The following is an 18800-nucleotide window of genomic DNA, read 5'->3' on the forward strand; positions in this document are numbered from 1 at the left end:
TCTTATCTATCCTATTTCTACTCTTGCCAGGGCATTACTCTGGGAGTAATTCTGGGGTCACTACCTTTTTGAGGTCATTCTTTTAATTAACATTTCATCTCCCTAGATTCTGCTTGCAGGATTTCAATCCGTTCTTCACCTAGATTATTGGTATTGATATTTACAATGACTGCTAGCTCTTCTCCCTCCCACTCTATCCCTATTAACCCTCCGGAATGTCCTACAGCCACTCTGTGACATCTTTGTCTCTAGCATTAAGGAGGCAGAGTACATTTTGGAGTCATAGTTGTGGTTGTAGAAATACCTATCTGTCCCCCTTACCATTTGAATCCTCAATCATTATAGATCTCCCTTTCTTTCTTCCTCTTCTGTTCAGCTGAGCCACCCATGGTGCCACAGATTTGGCTCTTGCTGTGTTCCCCTGAGAAGCCCAACGGTATCCAAAATGGTTCATTAATGTACCTGAAGAGTAGGTAAACCATGGGTTAAAATTGCAGTTGAGACTCTAACTGCATGGGAGTCTGATCTCACTGCCTTCTGGTAAATACTCTTATTTCTACTAAAAAGAGTGACTTTAAGTTGCAAGCTGTGGAAAAGCACTGGGACTGATGCAAAAATCATCACAGCCATTTTAACTCTTCCATAGCCATCACCTCTCGCCACTCAAAGGCTTCTGCAGGCTGGATTAAATGTAGTCATTTCAAACTTGGCCATTCTCTCTCCTTTTCAGCTACTGTACATGTTGGACCATATTACATTATAGAAACATAAAAAAACTACAGCACAATTCAGGCCCTTCGGCACACAAAGCTGTGCCGAACATGTCCCTACTCTAGAAATTACTAGGTTTACCCATAGCCCTCTATTTTATTTAGCTCCATATACCTATCTAACAGTCTCTTGAAAGACCCTATCGCATCCGCCTCCACCACAGTTTCCGGCAGCCCATTCCACGCACTCACCACTCTGAGTAAAAAAAAACTCACCCCTGACATCTCCTCTATATCTACTCCTAGCACCTTAAACCTATGTCCTCTTGTGGCCACCATTTCATCCCTGGGGAAAAGCCTCTGACTATCTACCCGATCAATACCTCTCATCATCTTATACACCTCTATCAGGTCCCCCCTCATCTTCCATCGCTCCAGGGAGAAAAGGCCGAGTTCCCTCAGCCTGCTTTCATAAGGCATGCTCCGCATTCCAGGCAGCATCCTTGTAAATCTCCTCTGTACCCTCTCTATGGCTTCCACATCTTTCCTGTAGTGAGGCAACCAGAACTGAGCACAATACTCCAAGTGGGGTCTGACCAGGGACCTATATAGCTGCAGCAATACCTCTCGGCTCCTAAATTCAATTCCCCAATTGATGAAGGACAATACACCATATGCCTTCTTGAGCACAGTCAACCTGCGCAGCAACTTTGAGCATCCTATGGACTCGGACCCCAAGATCCCTCTGATCCTCCACACTGCCAAGAGTCCTAACATTAATACTATATTCCAGCAACATATTTGACCTACCAAAATGAACCACTTCACGCTTATCTGGGTTGAACTGCACCTGCCACTTCTCAGCCCAACTTTGCATCCTATCTATGTCCCTCTGTAACCTCTGACAGCCCTCCTATCCACAACACCCCCAACCTTAGTGTCATCCGCAAACTTACTAACCCACCCCTCCACTTCCTCATCCAGGTCGTTTATAAAAATCACAAAGAGTAAGGGTCCCAGTACAGACCCCTGAGGTACACCACTGGTCACCGACTGCCACTCAGAATACGACCCTTCAACAACAACATGGCTGTAACATCTCTGCCACTTCCCACCTGGCTATTTATTTTCACTAATCTTGCTGCACATCTCCTCTGATTCAGTAATTGCAGCTAGTACAAATTAAACAATTGAAAGTTTCCCAATAATTCCTTGTGGCTCTATTGTAAGCAATGATCAACTATCACAGGGTTGCAAAGTTGATGATAGTGAATTATGATGTAAATGGAAGAGAAAGCGGAGTGGTATGTATAACAGGCAGCCTGTCTACTGCTGCCCAAATTTCAATTGAATTTTATCTCCATCCAACACTTTTATTGTTTTTAAAATATTCTACAAGCTTATTAAAATTTTCAATGCATTCTTTTAAAATCATTTTTCATGAATTTGTATATATCATGACATTGCATTTAATCTGTTCACATGTTGTAATAATAATATGACCAGTGATTTAAAAAAAAATGTATTAATTGGTGTTTTATCTGATTTCAGTGGCCATCCCTTCCATTGGAACCCAATATCAAGTGTTTCAGGCAGCTCCAGGCACTAAGCTAATGGAAGAAAACAAAATGCATCCAATGGAACACGTTCTTAATCCTATTGCTGTTCAAACTGATCCAAATGGAGCACCCATCATTCCTTCAGTTTCCACTCCTCCACCTTTTCAGGTTAAATAAAGCTTTTTTTTCTTATAAGAGTAATATTTTAGACTTTGTTCTGTCTATTATAACTGTATTTGTGTTCCCCTTATAAATCATTTGATATGTAGACCTGATGAGTATGATCTGATTGGATAAGAATAGTCACCAGAGAATGATTGGTGGGTTAAGAATGGGAAGTTATCATTTCCAGGATTCCTAATTCTGGCTGGTGTCAGTGACCCTTTTGACAAACAGCAAGGGCTGTATGGGCTATGGCTAACTAGCCCATTGATAATTACTGTTTGGGATAAGGTGTCAAAGGTTGGTCAGCATTCTTGGAACAGTATTACAGGATAAGTCAGGACAGGAGAAAATTGGAATGGAAAAATATAATTGCATAGAGCAGTATTTACACATTAAAGCACAGATAATTTTAGAATTCAATTTTTTTTAGAAATGCTGGAAATACTGAGTAGGCCAGGCAGCCTCTGTCCCAGATATTGCCTAACTGGCCAGCATTTCCTGTTTTTGTTTCAGATTTGCCACTTCTGCAGTATTTTATTTTTTTATATAAGAATCTAAATAATCAAATACTAAGATTTTGGCCTAGCCACATTCAATTTATGTTATCAGCAATTTATATTTTGTTAATAAACTTTATAGTTGTTGCAATGCCATAATATGTTTTGTTTCTTTGTAGACTCGCCCGATAACTCCAGTCTATGCAATGGCTTCCAACATTCAACGAATTCCTGCAGCTGGGTTCTATGGGGCAAGTTATGTTCCAATTGCAGCTCCTGCTTCTGCTGCCACCATGGCAACACTGCAAAAGAATGCAGCCACTGCTGCAGCGGTAGCAGCTTATGGAGGATATGCTAGTTATGTACCACAGGCATTCCCTGCAGCCACCTTTCAAGTTCCTTTGCACGATTTCTACCAAACCTATTAGGATTTTATAACAAAGACTTGATAATAGTGAAGGAATACACTGGTATTTATGAAGAAAAAAGCCAACATAGTTCGTTGTGAAAGATTCTATTTTAGGACTTAAGCAAACTTCGCACCAAAAGCTATGTGAAAGAGCAAATGTTTTAAAAATCTTTCTTGTTACTAAATTTTGAAAAAAGTGTTTTAAATTTTTGAGGTTTAAGAACGTTTCAGTAGAAACCATTCTATGCATTTTTATGAAAACACTTTTTTTGGAATTGTCTTGTCTTTAGCAAATATTATAAAATCTTCCATCCATAAGGTTTGAACACTTTGAATGTGGATAACTAGAAGAAGGTTAGTACTTGTAGATATGGGTTTTTACACACTGTACTATGAGGTTTTGTGTGATATGCTCACTCCAGTTATTTATCCTATTGGTGCCTTCAAGAAAAGCTCAGCCTTAATCAGATCACATGTCTTAAGATCCTCAAATGTGCATTTAAATACTAATCAACACACAAAATATATAACATAGCATAGGCCTGTTGTGGCCAAGAATTGTGCACAATGCTATTTAAAAACTTGAGTTGTTTCTTTACTGAGCAACAGCATTTTTATTTTAGTACATTGGGTCCAAATAATCTAGGAACTACAATATTAAAAATTTGGGCTGTTGAACACAAAGCCAGAATTCTACTTTCAGTTATTTTCATAATTTGGGTTCTTTCAGGAACTGAATTTTACCACCAGCTTCAGAGTGACTATTTGTAGTACTGACCTTGATGGGATTAAGTATTCAGATTCAAATTTGGGTGACTGAGGAAGAAAGTATCTAAAATTATGTTTATCTCGAGGTAAGGTGTGCATTATTTTGAAAGACTAAGAAAAACAAGGGAAATAAATATCCACAGTAGTGGGATAAGACTTCTCGATGGTGGATTGTCACTTAAATACACAGGACATTAAGTAGAAAATAACCATTCAGATGAATGCTTGACCTAGTGAGGGCAAGGCTAATTTTCTTTCGCAATGCTCATTACTTTCTGTATATTATGCTCTAAAACTCTTAATACTGAGTTTTTGTTAGGACAAGGAATAAAATAAGCCTTGTCAGCATGAAGTTCTATAATAATAACTTTTTATCATGTTAAAGAAAATTCCTAGCTGATCTGCGGTGGTAAAGTAGTATGGGTACTAATGTTGTATTTTGGTTATGTAACAAATTAGATTTATGTGTGAGTGTGTACATATTATGTTTTAATATAAGTTTATGAGCAAATGTCTTTTATGGTGCAGCAACACATAGTATGTGGTTTGCCACAGAGTTTTACCAATTTCTTTCAATACTGTTGAAGAAGAAAAAGAAATCTTTTATTATTATAGTAGGAACTAAATGTATTTTTGCAGTGTTTCAGTGGCCTGTAAAAGAGACTTTCAAAAAAGTCCACGTTAAAACATGCCGTGATACTCATTAAAACCTGCATAATGTGACCACACTCTGGGCTGACCAAAGGAAACTGCTGATGATGACCTAATATCCAGTTGAGCTGCATTCATTGTTTTAACCTACCAAAAGTGATTTGGTTAAAGTGCTGTGGATTATATGGGGTTTTTACAGCAACAGGTTTGGCTCTTCACACTTGCTACTGTTTATAGAATCGAAGCTCTCGCGCACTGTATGTATTGATAATCTCACAGAAACACTAATAACTATTGAGAGGCACTATTTTGAAAACTATCTGTAATCGATGGGTTTTAATGTTTCACATTCTACATCACCCTCTCACTGAGAGTACCTTACTTAAATAAGTTGAGATAACAAAAGCAGCTGCTGTGTTTGTCAGCGCTACCTCAGTTGTTTAAATGAGGTATCATCATTTTTTTTAAAAAAAAGCAAATACTGGATATTCAGAGGTCACATATTTTCAATTTCTTATTACAAGTCACTGTTCTTGCCGTTCTTGGAATCTCACCAGAAACATCACTTATAACTTATGAATTATTATGCACTGGAATATGCAGCCCCATGTCACAGCATTGTTGTTCCTTTGATGGATTACTCTTTAAAGTCGTGTGCAATTCACTAATTCAGAAATTCTGATTCCTAACAACATGCCTGCTATATTCACATTGGCATGTTAGACCCGGTAAGAACTAAGCAGTGGCACATGGGAAATATCTATTATTATCAACACTAATAGGACAATAAAATATGCAAAACAAAATGCCCTTTTGGTTAAACTTGAAACATAAGACTAAAGTTAAAGAATTCCAAATACACAGGGAGAGGAAACTTCCCAGCAACACTCCAATAGTGAGCAAAACACTCCCTTTCTTAGCTGTTATATTCAGTAATGCTGTTGAATGTCCAGGGAATCAACAGGATCTGAGCAACTTTTTCCTTTTCATGTAGCCTCATGCCCTGAATTAAAATGACAGACAAATTGTTTCATACCAAAACCTTGCCCAAGCAACCTGAGAAGGCATTACTTGGTAAAGTTTTAAGGCAACTTCTTTTACCAGGCTAATATTTTCTAACTGCTGCCCAACTTGCCATTATGGATTTAAAATGTCAAATTGTTCAGTCACATTTTCTGCAGGCTTTTGGGTATAGATAGTTGTTAAGATCAAGATTTAATAATGTTGCAAACAAAATAGATACTGCTGCTAGAAAATGCCGCCTTTTAGTTAATATGCCTTGGCTACTTCAAAGAAATATTAATTCTCACAGGGTAACACCACTGATTAGAGTACAAGAACATTGTTCAGTTTTTAAAAATATTATCTTATAAAGAGAGGGGTTATGGTCAGATTTTGAGATTCCTTTTATTCCAATATTCTTTTATTTGCCTGAATAGCTTCTAATAGCCCAGTGAAATGAAAAGAATGTAGATGTATTTAAAAAGAATATTTAACTTACAAGATGCATTCAAGACCCAATTAGAAGTGGGAGAGTACTTTGGAAGAAAAACAAAGGGTTTCAAGTAACTGTGTGTGTGTGTCAAGTAGTAAAAGCTTAATGTATTTTTTATTTGCTCTTTTGTTTTTGCTCTGCACAAGAGGACCTAACAATGATCTAACAAAGCCAAAGTATTGATTGTCTACTTTTGGCAGGGGCCTGTAAAAGGTCAAAGTTAGGACCCAGACTTGTGCCACTTTCTTTTAGCCATTTCATTCAAACAGCATTTCTTAGTTAAGTTCAAAATGTTGGTCTGGTGCATATAAAAGAACAAGGTATACATGGACAAGCCTTTTAAAACTAATGTGCCTTATTAGCAAACAAAAGCATTACCATTAGGTGTTTGAACTCTGTTTTCTATTTCCTTGTGTTTTTAAAAGCTTAAGTTTATTCTGTTGCATTTATATTCTAAAGCAGTAGTCAATAAAGCATTATGAAACCTGTTGGCTTGGTTGTTTTGTAATATAATTTTTGGCAATTAAATGGATTTCTCTATTGATTTCAGAATTCTCTTGAGCACTTGAGAGCTGTATGTTGCTCCTGAGAAGATGGAGAGGTGAAAGACTATGGTAAAAGCTGAGATTAAAATGTTTGAGCTGTTACCACAGAAACAATATTGTTTTTGTAAAATTAAAAAATGGCAGTGATTTTTTTCCAATTATGAAGGCCATAAAATCATTTGGATTAATTAAATTTTCCTTTATTCCTAGGATTGTTAAACAAAAAGTATGATTGAAGTATTGGTGTGTAGATTATTATGATTTTCATAATGAAGTTTGAACCAAATCTAGTACCACTGAATATGCAGAGACCAATGATCCATGAAGTTATCTTAAGGCAATGCTTGCTCAGCATCTCCACCGCTTATAGGATCAGTATTCAGGGAATTCTCCTGGCTGACTGGAAGATGCTGGAACTGTTTGATTGTTTGTAAGTTGACTGTATGAGCACTCTAACAGATGGTCATACTTCAGGGACTTTCAAGATGAGTCCCTCAATCATCATTGCTTAAGCCTGCCTGCCACCTTTTAGTTGGCACACCAATGAACAAAACTCTAGCAGGCTTCTAAGTGAGTGGGGATGTGGAAACAGCAAAATTAGGAGCCTTGGTCCTTATCTGGTTTGCATTGGGGTAAGAAAGTCTTGGATGAGGTTGGTACCTGTCAGGGTGGCCAAGAAACTTTAGGGTCTCAGTTTGTAAGCAGGAAACAAGCATTTAGTTTTCACTTATAACGTTCCAAGGAACAAACCAGCCTTTGAATTTTAACTCCAGTCATTTATGAATTGTTATAATATAGGCAATGTGGTTGCCAATTTGCATGAAAGAAGGTCCCATAAAATAAGATGATATTGTAGCAACTCACCACACCGGCATTGAACCAGCTCCCAATATTGCAAATGTTGTCAGAGGCCCCGATCCAAGATGGCGTGGGGCCCCCCTCCTTCCCCATCGTCGGGCTAGGAAAGCCCTTGTGCGGGAAGGTCAGGTGATTTGTGCGTGACATCAGCGCGAGAACTGTAGTGCAGGAAGTTTTGGGATATTAAAGGTGCACCACGCCCCTGTCGTTCATTCGACTTCTGATTGTGAACCAGCGACTCTGTGTCTTCATTTTGTAGAGTGTAGCTAGCTGCTACATTGGTGACCCCGACAGGCCCAAACGTTTTTGGACTCATGATGTCTGCACAACAAGAGGTACAGGCAGTAGCCCTTAAACTGCCCACCTTCTGGACCCTCCAGCCCTGTGTCTGGTTCGACCAGGCTGAGGCCCAGTTCCAGATTCACCAGATCACCAGGGACGACACCAAGTACTATTACATGGTGAGCGCCCTCGACCAAGACACCGCAGCCCAGGTCGAGGACTTCATCCAGGCACCCCCAGAGGAGGAGAAGTACGATAAGTTCAAGACCCCCCTCCTCGAGACTTTCGGCCTTTCCCGACGCAAACGGGCCTCCCGTCTCCTCCACCTCGATGGGTTGGGCGACAGACCCCCCCTCCACGCTCATGAACGAGATGTTGGCCCTGGCAGATGGGCATAAAGCCTGCCTGCTGTTTGAGCAGGTCTTCCTGGAGCAGTTACCCAACGACATCCACCTGCTCCTGGTAGATGCCGACTTCAGTGACCCCCGGAAGGTGGCTGCCCAGGCGGATGTTCTTTGGCGGGCAAAAAAGGAGAGTGGGGCGTCCATCGAGTGCGTTGCCATGCCACATACCCAGCAGGCCAGACCCGGAAATCGAATGCACCCCACCCACCACCAGGTCTGAGACACTGACCGACCAATGATGTTTCTACCACAAGCGGTGGGGTGCTGACGCCTGCAGACGCTGGCCACCATGCAGGTTTCGGGAAACGCCAGAGCCAGCCGCCGCTGATGGCTACTGCGGCTGGCCACCCAGATAGCCTCTTGCATGTGTGGGACAGGCGTTCAGGACGTCGGTTCCTAGTGGACACCGGAGCCGAAGTCAGCGTCATGCCTCCCAACAGCCGCGAGACTTGCAACTGCACACAGGACCCGCCCTCAGAGCCTCCAACGGCAGCGCCATTCAGACCTTTGGCACCTGGTTGGTACACCTCCAGTTTGGCACCTGCAACTTTACTTGGAGGTTCATCCTGGCCACTGTTGCGCAACCACTCCTCCAGGGCAGACTTCCTTTGCGCCAACAGTCTGCTGGTTGACCTGCAGGGTAAGCGTTTGGTACATGCCAGGACCTTCCAAACGTTCTTGTTGGGTGAGGCCAAGCTACCGGCCCCACACCTCGACTTGGTCAGCACGTCAACCAACGAGTTTGCCAGGGTCCTGGCAAGAGTTCCCATCTGTACTAATGCTTTAGTTCTCTACCACCTAGCCCAAGCATGGCATCCAGCATCACATCTCCACCCAGGGCCCTCCCCTCCACGCCCACGCCCGGCGGCTACCCCCAGACAAGCTCTGCCTTGCGAAAGAGGAATTAAAAAAAAATGGAAGAGCTGGGGATCATCTGTAGGTCGGACAGCCCATGGGCCTCACCGCTACACGTGGTCCCCAAGGCAGCTGGAGGCTGGCGACCCCGTGGTGATTACCGACGCCTCAACGACATTACTACCCCGGACCAGTCCCCCGTTCTGCACATTCAGGACTTCGCTGCCAACCTGCACGGGCAGTCCATTTTTTTCCAAGGTCGACCTCGTCTGCGGGTATCACCAGATCCCGGTGCATCCGGACAACACTCCGAAGACAGCGCTGATCACACCTTTCGGCCTCTCTGAATTCGTCCGGATACCCTTTGGTCTCAAGAACGCTGCTCAGTCCTCCCAACGACTGATGGATGCGGTTGGGCGCAACCTTGACTTCACCTTCATATACCTCGACGACATCTTGATTGCCAGCAACAGCCACCAGGAACATTTCATGCACCTCCACCAACTCTGTTCTCGCCTGAGGGATTTCGGCCTGACCATCAACCCAGCTGAATGCCAATTCGGGCTAGAGACAATCGAGTTCCTGGGCCATCGGATCGACAAACACGGTGCCACGCCCCTGCCTGCAAAGGTCGACGCCATCCGCCACTTCGCCAGACCCACCTCCATCAAGAGCCTGCAGGAATTCCTTGGTATGATAAACTTTTACCACCGGTTCATACCATCCGTGGCCTGCATCATGCACCCGTTGTTTGCTCTCCTGTCAGGCAGAAGCAAGGACATTGTTTAGTCGGAAGAGGCTCACACTGCGTTCATCGAAACCAAGCAGGCCTTGGCAGACGCGGTCATGTTAGTGCATCCTCGTACGGACGTCCCGACTGCCGTCACGGTTGACACCTCCAGCACAGTGGTCGGAGGTGTTCTAGAACAGCTTATCGAAGGGTGTTGGCAACTGCTAGCGTTCTTCAGCAGGTACCTTCAACCACCAGAGCTCAAATACAGCGCCTTCGACCGCGAGCTGTTGGCATTGTACCTGGCCATCAGACACTTCCGTTACTTCTTGGAGGGCAGGCCATTTACAGCTTTCACCAACCACAAGCCGTTGACCTTCGCTTTCAACAAGGTCTCAGATCCCTGGTCCGTACATCTGAGTTCACTGACATCCGCCATCTCTCTGGGAAAGAGAATGTGGTTGCAGATGCACTGTCATGGCCCACCATCCAAGTTTTGTCCTGGGGGTGGATTTCGGCGCCTTGGCGGAGGCACAGCGAACGGACATGGAGATGCCCAGCTATCGCACCGCAGTCTTGGGTCTGCAACTGCAAGACCTGGTAGGCCCCAGTGAGCGCACCCTGCTCTGTGATATCTCCACAGGTAGACCCCGCCCCATCATCCCAGCTGCCTGGCACCGACGGGTGTTTGATGTCATCCACGGCCTTGTACACCCATCCATCCGGACAGTCCGGATGGTGTCGGACAAGTTTGTCTGGCATGGCCTGCATAAACAGGTTTCCGAATGGGCCCGGTCCTGTACTCACTGCCAGACCTCGAAAGTACAGCAGCATGTCAAGGCCCCCCCTGCAGGATTTTCAACCTACCCGCCGGAGGTTCGACCATATCCACGTCGACCTGGTCGGCACCCTCCCAGTCTCCCGAGGCGCACGGTACCTCCTCATGATTGTTGACCGTTTTACTCGCTGGCCTGAAGCCATTCCCCTCGCAGACACCTTCACCCAGTCCTGCGCACGGGCCCTTTTGTCAACTTGCGTGGCTCGTTTCAGTGTCCCGGCACATATCACCTCAGACAGGGGATCTCAATTCACCTCCGGCCTGTGGCCTGCCGTCGCCGACTTGTGGGGTTCCCAGATCCACCTCACCACCGCCTATCACCCACAATCCAATGGGCTGGTGGAGAGGTTCCATCGCCACCTGAAGTCGGCACTCATGGCCCACCTTAAGGGGCCCAACTGGGTAGGCGAACTCCCCTGGGTCCTGCTGGTGATACGCACCATGCCAAAAGAGGACCTGCATGCCTCATCCGCGGAGATGGTCTATTGGAACGCCCTTAGTCGTCCCGGGCGAGTTCCTACCAGCCCCTCGGGCCAGAGGAAGAACCTGCCATGGTGCTCGACCGGCTGGGCGAGCAGCTTGGAAACCTGGCCCCGATTCCCACCTCGTGGCACGGACAGGCCCCGACCCGTATGCCGACTTCCCTCCAAGACTGTAAGTTTGTCTTCGTCAGGAGAGGCGTGCACCGATCACCGCTGCAACGGCCGTACGAAGGGCCTTTCCGGCTTGTCAGGAACAATGGGTCTACGTTCGTGCTGGACGCTGGGGGGCGCGAGGAGGTGTTTACGATTGACCGGCTTAAGCTGGCTCATTTAGACTTGGACCAACCCGTGGTGGTCCAGCAAGCGCGGCGCAGGGGCAGGCCACCCAAGTCATAGTTTATTTAATTCTGGTTATCACAACGGTATTGCCGGTTCTGGGGGGTGGGGTGGGGGGTTATGTAACGGCTCACCACACCGCCATCGAACTGGCTCCCGACATCGCAAACATCATCAGAGGCCCCGATCCAAGATGGCGCGGGGCCCTCCTTCCCCATCGTTGGGCTAGGAAAGCCTGCACACGGGAAGGTCAGGTGACCCGCGTGGGAACTGTAGCGCGGGAAGTTTTGGGATATTAAAGGCGCACCACACCCCTGTCGTTCATTCGACTTCTGATTTCGAACCAGCGACTCTGTCTTCATTTTGTAGTGTGTAGCTAGCCGCTACAATATATATTAATGATGATCTGGAATAAATATTGACCATGGCAGTGGAGAGAAGACTTCTCCAAAATAGCTGCATGGGATCTTTTTGTGGGTGAGGTTTTGATTATAATATCTATGAATGACAGTGATTGGGACTTGAACCCACCATCTTCTAGTAGAGGCCAAGGGTGTTATGATAAAAGTCACAGATAAAGGATTTCCTACCAGGCAGATGTGACCCTGGGTCTGAAACAATAGTTGGAATATATCATTATCAAGGGAAAATGTAGATTTCAGTTTTGGTTTTGTTTCTTCTCTTCATGGGTGTAATTTATATGCTGAAAGAATAAATGTTATTTTGAATTGGAATAATTTCATAGAACCATAGAGCCATACAGCACAGAAACAGGCCCTTCAGCCAACGTGTCTATGCTGACCATCGAATACCCATCTACATCAATCCCATTTACCAGCACTTAGTCCACTGCTTTCTATGCACTGGCAATTCAGGTGCTCATGCAGATACTTATTAAATGCTTTGGGAGTACCTGCTTCCTTCACCTTCCTGGGTAGTGGATTCTAGAGTGTAACCACTCTGAGTTGGGGGGTGGGTGGGGGGGGGGGAATAAAAAAAATCCTGTGATCCTCTCTAACCCTGTTACTCTTCACCTTTATTCTATGCCCTCTAGTTTTAGATGTCTCTGTTATGGGGGAAAAGTTTCTCACTATACACCCAATCTATGCCCATGTGTAATTTGGATACCTCTATCAGGTGCCTCCTCCACTCCAAAGAAAAACCCAGTTTATCCAGTTTCCCCCTGTAATGGATACATTAAATTCCTGGCAACAACCTGATAAATATCTGCCGCACCCTCTACTGTACAAACAATGGAAGGAATGCTCTTAAATAGTTGCATGGGATCTTTTTGCATGTGAGGTTACCCCTATTAAAAACTGCAAAGACCAGTCATTATTGGAGATGATCAGTCTAAGATTGGATTAGTAAGTGGGAATCTCTGTAACAGCAATCTCATAGATACAAAAGCTTGAGAACCCATACCACCAGGCTCAGGACAGCTTCTACCCTACTGTTATAAGATTCTTGAACAGATGGGCCTCTTATATGACATAGATGAACTCTTGATCTCTCAATCTATCTCATCGTGGCCCTTGCGCTTTATCTGTCTACCTGCACTGTACCTTCTCTATAATTGTAACACTATATTCTGCATTGTTTTTTTTCCTTTTGTGCTACCTTGATGTACTTGTGTATGGAATGATCTGTTTGGATGCCATGCAAATAGAAGTTTTTCACTATCTCAATACATGTGACAATAATAAACCAATTACCAGTTAGAAATGGAGTAGAGAATTGGAGGGTGCTGTGTGATTGACTTTAACTGAGGAGAGTAAGAAAACTGTTCATCCCCACAGAAAATGTTTGTGGCTGTTTTGGTGCAGTACATGAAGTGATAGCCTCATGGACGGATTTAGAACAGAACAGTACAGCACAGGAACAGGCCCTTTGGCCCATGATGAGCTGAACTAATTAAATGCCTAACTAAACTAATCCCTTCTGCCTACAAAGCAAAATTTACACTGGGAATTGCATGAGGAGGGATGGACATAATAGTTGATATGTTCAAGAACCTTGGAGAAGAAAAGAAGGTTGAGATTATTTTGGCTGTTATTGAAGTCATCAGGCTCAAGACTACATTTTCTAATGAGGGGGTGATGCTTTGAAAGAACATTTCACAGGAATGAACAAGTTATTGGGAAGAGGGGTTGGGAAGAGAATTTGATAATTTTTGTTGGAAGGGTGCTCGTGAGAAAGAAGTAGGTCATCAGGAAGGGATGAGATTTTCAAGAGTTTGGGGCAATGGTGAGGAAATGATGTCAGAAAGGAGGGTGGATGAAAAGGCATTTAAAATTTAACATTTTAACATCAGAGTTTGGAATAGATTTTAGAGCTAATTGTACTGCCAACTCTCACCTGCCAGTAATAGTGGAAGTCTGTGCTAATTATATTCCCAACACCTGCCACGTTTCCTTGTCTGAAATAAAGCAAGGAAAGAAGAAAGGGACTGCATTTCAAATGGCAATCACTTCCTAATAATGGGCATGATTCACTTATGATTTATAAAGTCCAGTTTATTGACTAGTCTTGTCCCTAAGGAAAATCAAAAGTTGCAGATGCCTGAATTCTGAAATAAAAATAGAAAATGCTGGAAACACTCAGCAAGTTGAGCAGCATCTGTGGTAAGGGAAACAGAGTTAATGTTTCTTTGACGTGAAATGTTAACTGTTTTTCTTTCCGTAGGTGCTGCCCGACCTGCCAAGTATTTCCAGCAATTAACTGACAGGAGCACTTGGTCTTGATCAGCCTTTCCTTTCAGTTCTCCACCTTCCCTGGTGCTTGCTGGAGAATTGCTGCCAGTGAGGCAAATGGTGCAAGATTAAAACCAGGAAAAGGCAAGCTAACAGGTGCCAGCAGCTGCTGATGTTAGTCAGATGAGGCCTAGTCTCAGGTATTCTACTTTGGGAATATGTTAGTTGTTTCACTGCCTTTGCATCTGAAACTAGTCACATACCTCCTACAGTGAGTTGCTTTATCTTACTGTGACAATGAATTTCTACCTCCTGGAGAAGCGAGGTTCAGTTAAGTCCAGAATATCCATCCAATCACTCACGGTGTGTCTCTAGATGGCAAAGCCCTTGTTCAAGTAGGCAAACATTCTTTTTAAAAAAAAATGTTGAAATGGCAGAAGAGACCATAAGCTTTAATTAATCTTTATTCTTATCAGAACATTCATATTCCCGCCATTAAGGAGTACAAGGTGTTTCCACATCCGGATTACTTCTACCATCCAGATATCTAACCAATCACAATGAGCTACAATGTTTCTTGGAACCTAACCAATGGCCATTGCTATTATTAAACTGATTTGTTAAGGTGTTGAATTTTGCTAAATTTTCAGTAAATTAGTCGCTTGTTTAAATTGCAATTTCCACAAAAAGGAGGTAATGTTTACAAAAAATAGAAAGGCATAATGGTCTCAATGTTTAATAATAAATTGCAAATCATTCTTTTAAGTGATGATAGAATTCATGTCTGTAGCCTACTCATAAAACATAATAAAAACAAGAGGAAGCTCACTGGAAAAAGTAGCAACTCTCAAAACCACAATTCAGGTTTTAACCTTATCAAAATATTTTTTGTTATTTATACATGAAATGTAGGTGTCACCGGAAAGGCAAGTATTTAACATCCCTATTACCCCTTGAAAAAACTGATAGTGAGTTGCTTTATCTTACTGTTGCAATAGATGTGTTGAATGTACTCCTATAGTGCCATTAGATTACTTTCCATGGTTCAAACAGTGACAAAGAAATGGAGACATGCATAACCAACTCAGGAATGTGTGGGGGAATATTTGGGGAATTTGAATATATTCCTCTGTGCCTGCTCCCCATCCCAGTAGGTTGTAGCATTCATGGATTTGGGAAGTATCATTCAAGAAGCCATGGAAAATTGTTGCAAGGCATCTTGTAGACAGTAAATACTGCAATCACTTTGCACCTATGGTGGAGGGAGTGAATGTGTAAAGTGATGGCAGAGGTGCCAATCAAGCAAAATACTTCTTCTTGGAATGTGAAGTGTATGTCTTGGATGATGGAGTGTTTTCATTCCAACTCCTGTCTTGTGGCTTCTGGCAGCTGGTAAAGCATTGGAAGGTCAGCTATCAATTCATACCACTGAACATCCATTGCCATCCTTTAGGCATACTATTTCTACAGAGTCACACAGCACAGAAGCTGATCCAGTCTGTGCCAATTATCCAACACCTATTTACGCTCATTCCCTTCAACTCCTCCCAGATTCCACCACTTGCCTACACAATGGGGGCAATTTACAGTAGCCATTTAGCTTACCAAGCCCCACATCTTTGGGATGTGGGAGGAAACTAGAGCATCTGGAGTCAACACACGCCATCACAGGAAGCATGCGCAAGCTCTGCACAGACAGCACTGAAGGTCAGAAATGAACCTGCGTCGTAATGGCTGTGAGGCAGCAGATCTACTAGCTGCGCTATTGTGCCTGTGACTTATCCAGTTGAGCTTTTGGTCACTGGTTAACCCATCCACCTCTCTAAACAGGAATTTGCTGATGGAGTATCTGGCAATGACAATGCTGTTGAGTGTCATGAGGAAATGGTTAGACTCCTGCTCAAAATGGTCAGTGATCACACTTGTGTATCACGGATGTTACTTGACACATACAAGTTTGTGTGGGGGTTGGGAGACAGACTGCTTCATTAGAAGTTTGAGGATGAAATTAAGCACTCTGCAATCATCAATGAACATTCTCATTTCCGGCCAGAAGGTGATTGGAATTAGGAAAGCGCCCTTAAGATATTATCGCAGCTGTGCCCTGGAACTGGGCGAGTGGCCTTCAATAATCATCATATCTTTCCTCCTGTGAGTTAGTTAATACAATGCATGAGGATCCATTCAGCTTATTGGGTCCATTCTGATTCCCAGCACAGCGGACGCATCCATCCCATTCCACCCTCTCCTTATTCCCCGTGGCCCGACGACCTTTTCTCCCCAATGTGCCCCTTTGAATCTTCTTCCCACTTATCTACACGGGTGAGGGGGGGGGGGGGGGTGGTAATTTAAAGTGGCCAGTGAAGCAACCAGCACATCTTTGAGATGTGGGAGGAAACTGGAACACATGACAAAAATAACACATGACCAGGGAGAACATGCACCCAAGGTAAGGATTGAACCCAGGTCCCTGGAGCTGTGAATCAGCAGCAGTAACTGCTGCACTACCATGCTGCCAATGCTGTGTGGGATTACTCCATGTTGTAGCTCTATAGAACTCTGGTCAGACCACATTTGGAGTATTGTGTTCAGTTCTGGTCGCCTCATTATAGGAAGAATGTGGAAGCTTTAGAGAGGCTGCAGAGGAGATTTACCAGGATGCTGCCTGGATTGGAGAACATGTCTCATGAGGATAGGTTGAGCGAGCTAGGGCTTTTCTTGTTGGAGAGGAGGAGGATGAGAGGTGACTTCTTAGAGGTCTACAAGATGATAAGAGGCATAGATTGAGTGGACAGTCAGAGACTTTTTCTCAGGGCAAAAATGGCTAACATGAGGGGCACAATTTTAAAGTGATTGGAGGAAGATATAAGGGAGATGTCAGGGGTAAGTGTTTTACACAGAGAGTGGTGGGTGCGTGGAACACACTGCCGGCAGAGGTTGTGGGGGGAGATACATTAGGGATATTTAAGAGACTCTTAGATAGACACATGAACGATAGAGAAATGGGGGGCTATGTGGGAGGGAAGGGCTAGATAGATCTTAGAGCAGGATAAAATGTCGGCACAACATTGTGGACTGAAAGGCCTGTACTGTGCTGTAATGTTCTATCTTGTATTGTGGAAAGTTTTCCTCTTGATTCTCCTCAGCTCAGGGCTCCTTGGTGTCACACTCAATCAAACACTGCCTTGTTGTCAAGTGCAGTCACGCTCACTTCACGTCAGGAACTCAGTTCTCTTGTCCACATTTGCAGCTGAGCAGTCCTAGCAAATCCGAAACTGAGCATCATAAGCAGGATATTGATAATCAGTGTACCTTGATAGCACTTAAATCACTTTATAAGACTGGATTGTTAATGCATTAATTAGCCTATTTATCTTTGAACCTCTTTGTGTGGACGGGATCTAGCTCAGTAAGTTTTCATTTTATCATGTAGATACCAAGTTTCCAGCTCTGGCTCTAGTTACAGCTGACAGTATGCAAAGAGCTTTTCACCTGCCAAGGTAGCAAATAAATCCTCTATATTGAGTAATGGATGTGTTTCAACTTTTATACAGCGACCTTGCAGTGGCCACATAGCCTCACCACCTTGTCTTCCTTTGATATGACTACACTAGGAACTACGTAGTCACTCCCTTCTTTGTATGACACAATGCCATGTCTTTCTAAATGATCCATTTCATTTTCAATCACTTCCTTTGAGGCACAGGGCAAAGCTTACAGAAGATAGGAGTGGCTTCTGATTTACATTGAATTTACCTCATCGCCATGGTAATAACCTTTGTCATAATAATAGAGAAAGAGAGACACAGATTGTGCACCAGACAAAAACCTAACTATTTTCCCTTCCTTCCCTCCCCCCCCCCCCCCCCCCACCCAATGGTTAACTTCTACTAAGTCAGCACTACACAGCAACCTCTAAGGCAGACAGGCATAATAAATTGCAAAATTCAATATGCAAAGGACTATAAAATGCCTGAATAAAAGATGAGATGCTGTTTAGTTCACTTCTCAGGGCAAGGATAGAGGTCGGGGTAAGATGGAGACTTTAGCAAGATTACTTTGCTGACTGCTTGCAACCAGCTCACTGAAAGCCAGGAAATGTTACCCTTTGCAAGTGACTCTAGAAGTTCGATTGCATCAAGGCACTTCTCTCTCAGGAGATACTCATGAAAATAAACAATGGCACTTATTTACTGTTTTAGAAGTGGCACCCACAACAGCAAATACATGATTGGATTTTTTTATCCACAACTTCCTCATTTAGCAAAAGACCACTGCACTCTCCATATTAAACTCCCTTCCAACTTCCAACCTCACTTTAATCAGCCATCATGGAAAGATAAATTCCTCACAACAAGAAATAGTCAAAAGCTGTCTTTACAGCACAAAAAAGGCCCCCCAGTGGTAGAATATTCCCATGCATGGTAATGTAGGTATAGCTGAGGCACCATCACCACATGGTACAGTGATTGCTGATGATCCAACATGAGTTGTTGACTCCAGTTCTAATCAGCATTTACAGT

At 43.6% G+C, this 18800-nt stretch overlaps 1 protein-coding gene across 20 annotated transcripts in view; it reads left to right on the forward strand.

Annotated features, from left to right (window-relative positions):
- The window catches only part of rbm47 (RNA binding motif protein 47), a 158299-nt gene extending 151557 nt beyond the window's left edge, over positions 1 to 6742 (forward strand). For all 20 annotated transcript variants that reach the window (XM_052043143.1, XM_052043169.1, XM_052043139.1 and 17 more), the window contains 2 exons: positions 2262 to 2437; positions 3111 to 6742. In XM_052043143.1, the coding sequence (XP_051899103.1) occupies positions 2262 to 2437; positions 3111 to 3359 (425 nt within the window). In that variant the 3' untranslated portion in view covers positions 3360 to 6742. The remainder of the gene's footprint in view (positions 1 to 2261; positions 2438 to 3110) is intronic.
- Positions 6743 to 18800: the final 12058 nt, after the last annotated feature.

The sequence above is a fragment of the Pristis pectinata genome, chromosome 2 (assembly GCF_009764475.1).
Source record: "Pristis pectinata isolate sPriPec2 chromosome 2, sPriPec2.1.pri, whole genome shotgun sequence".
NCBI classification, from domain to species: domain Eukaryota; kingdom Metazoa; phylum Chordata; class Chondrichthyes; order Rhinopristiformes; family Pristidae; genus Pristis; species Pristis pectinata.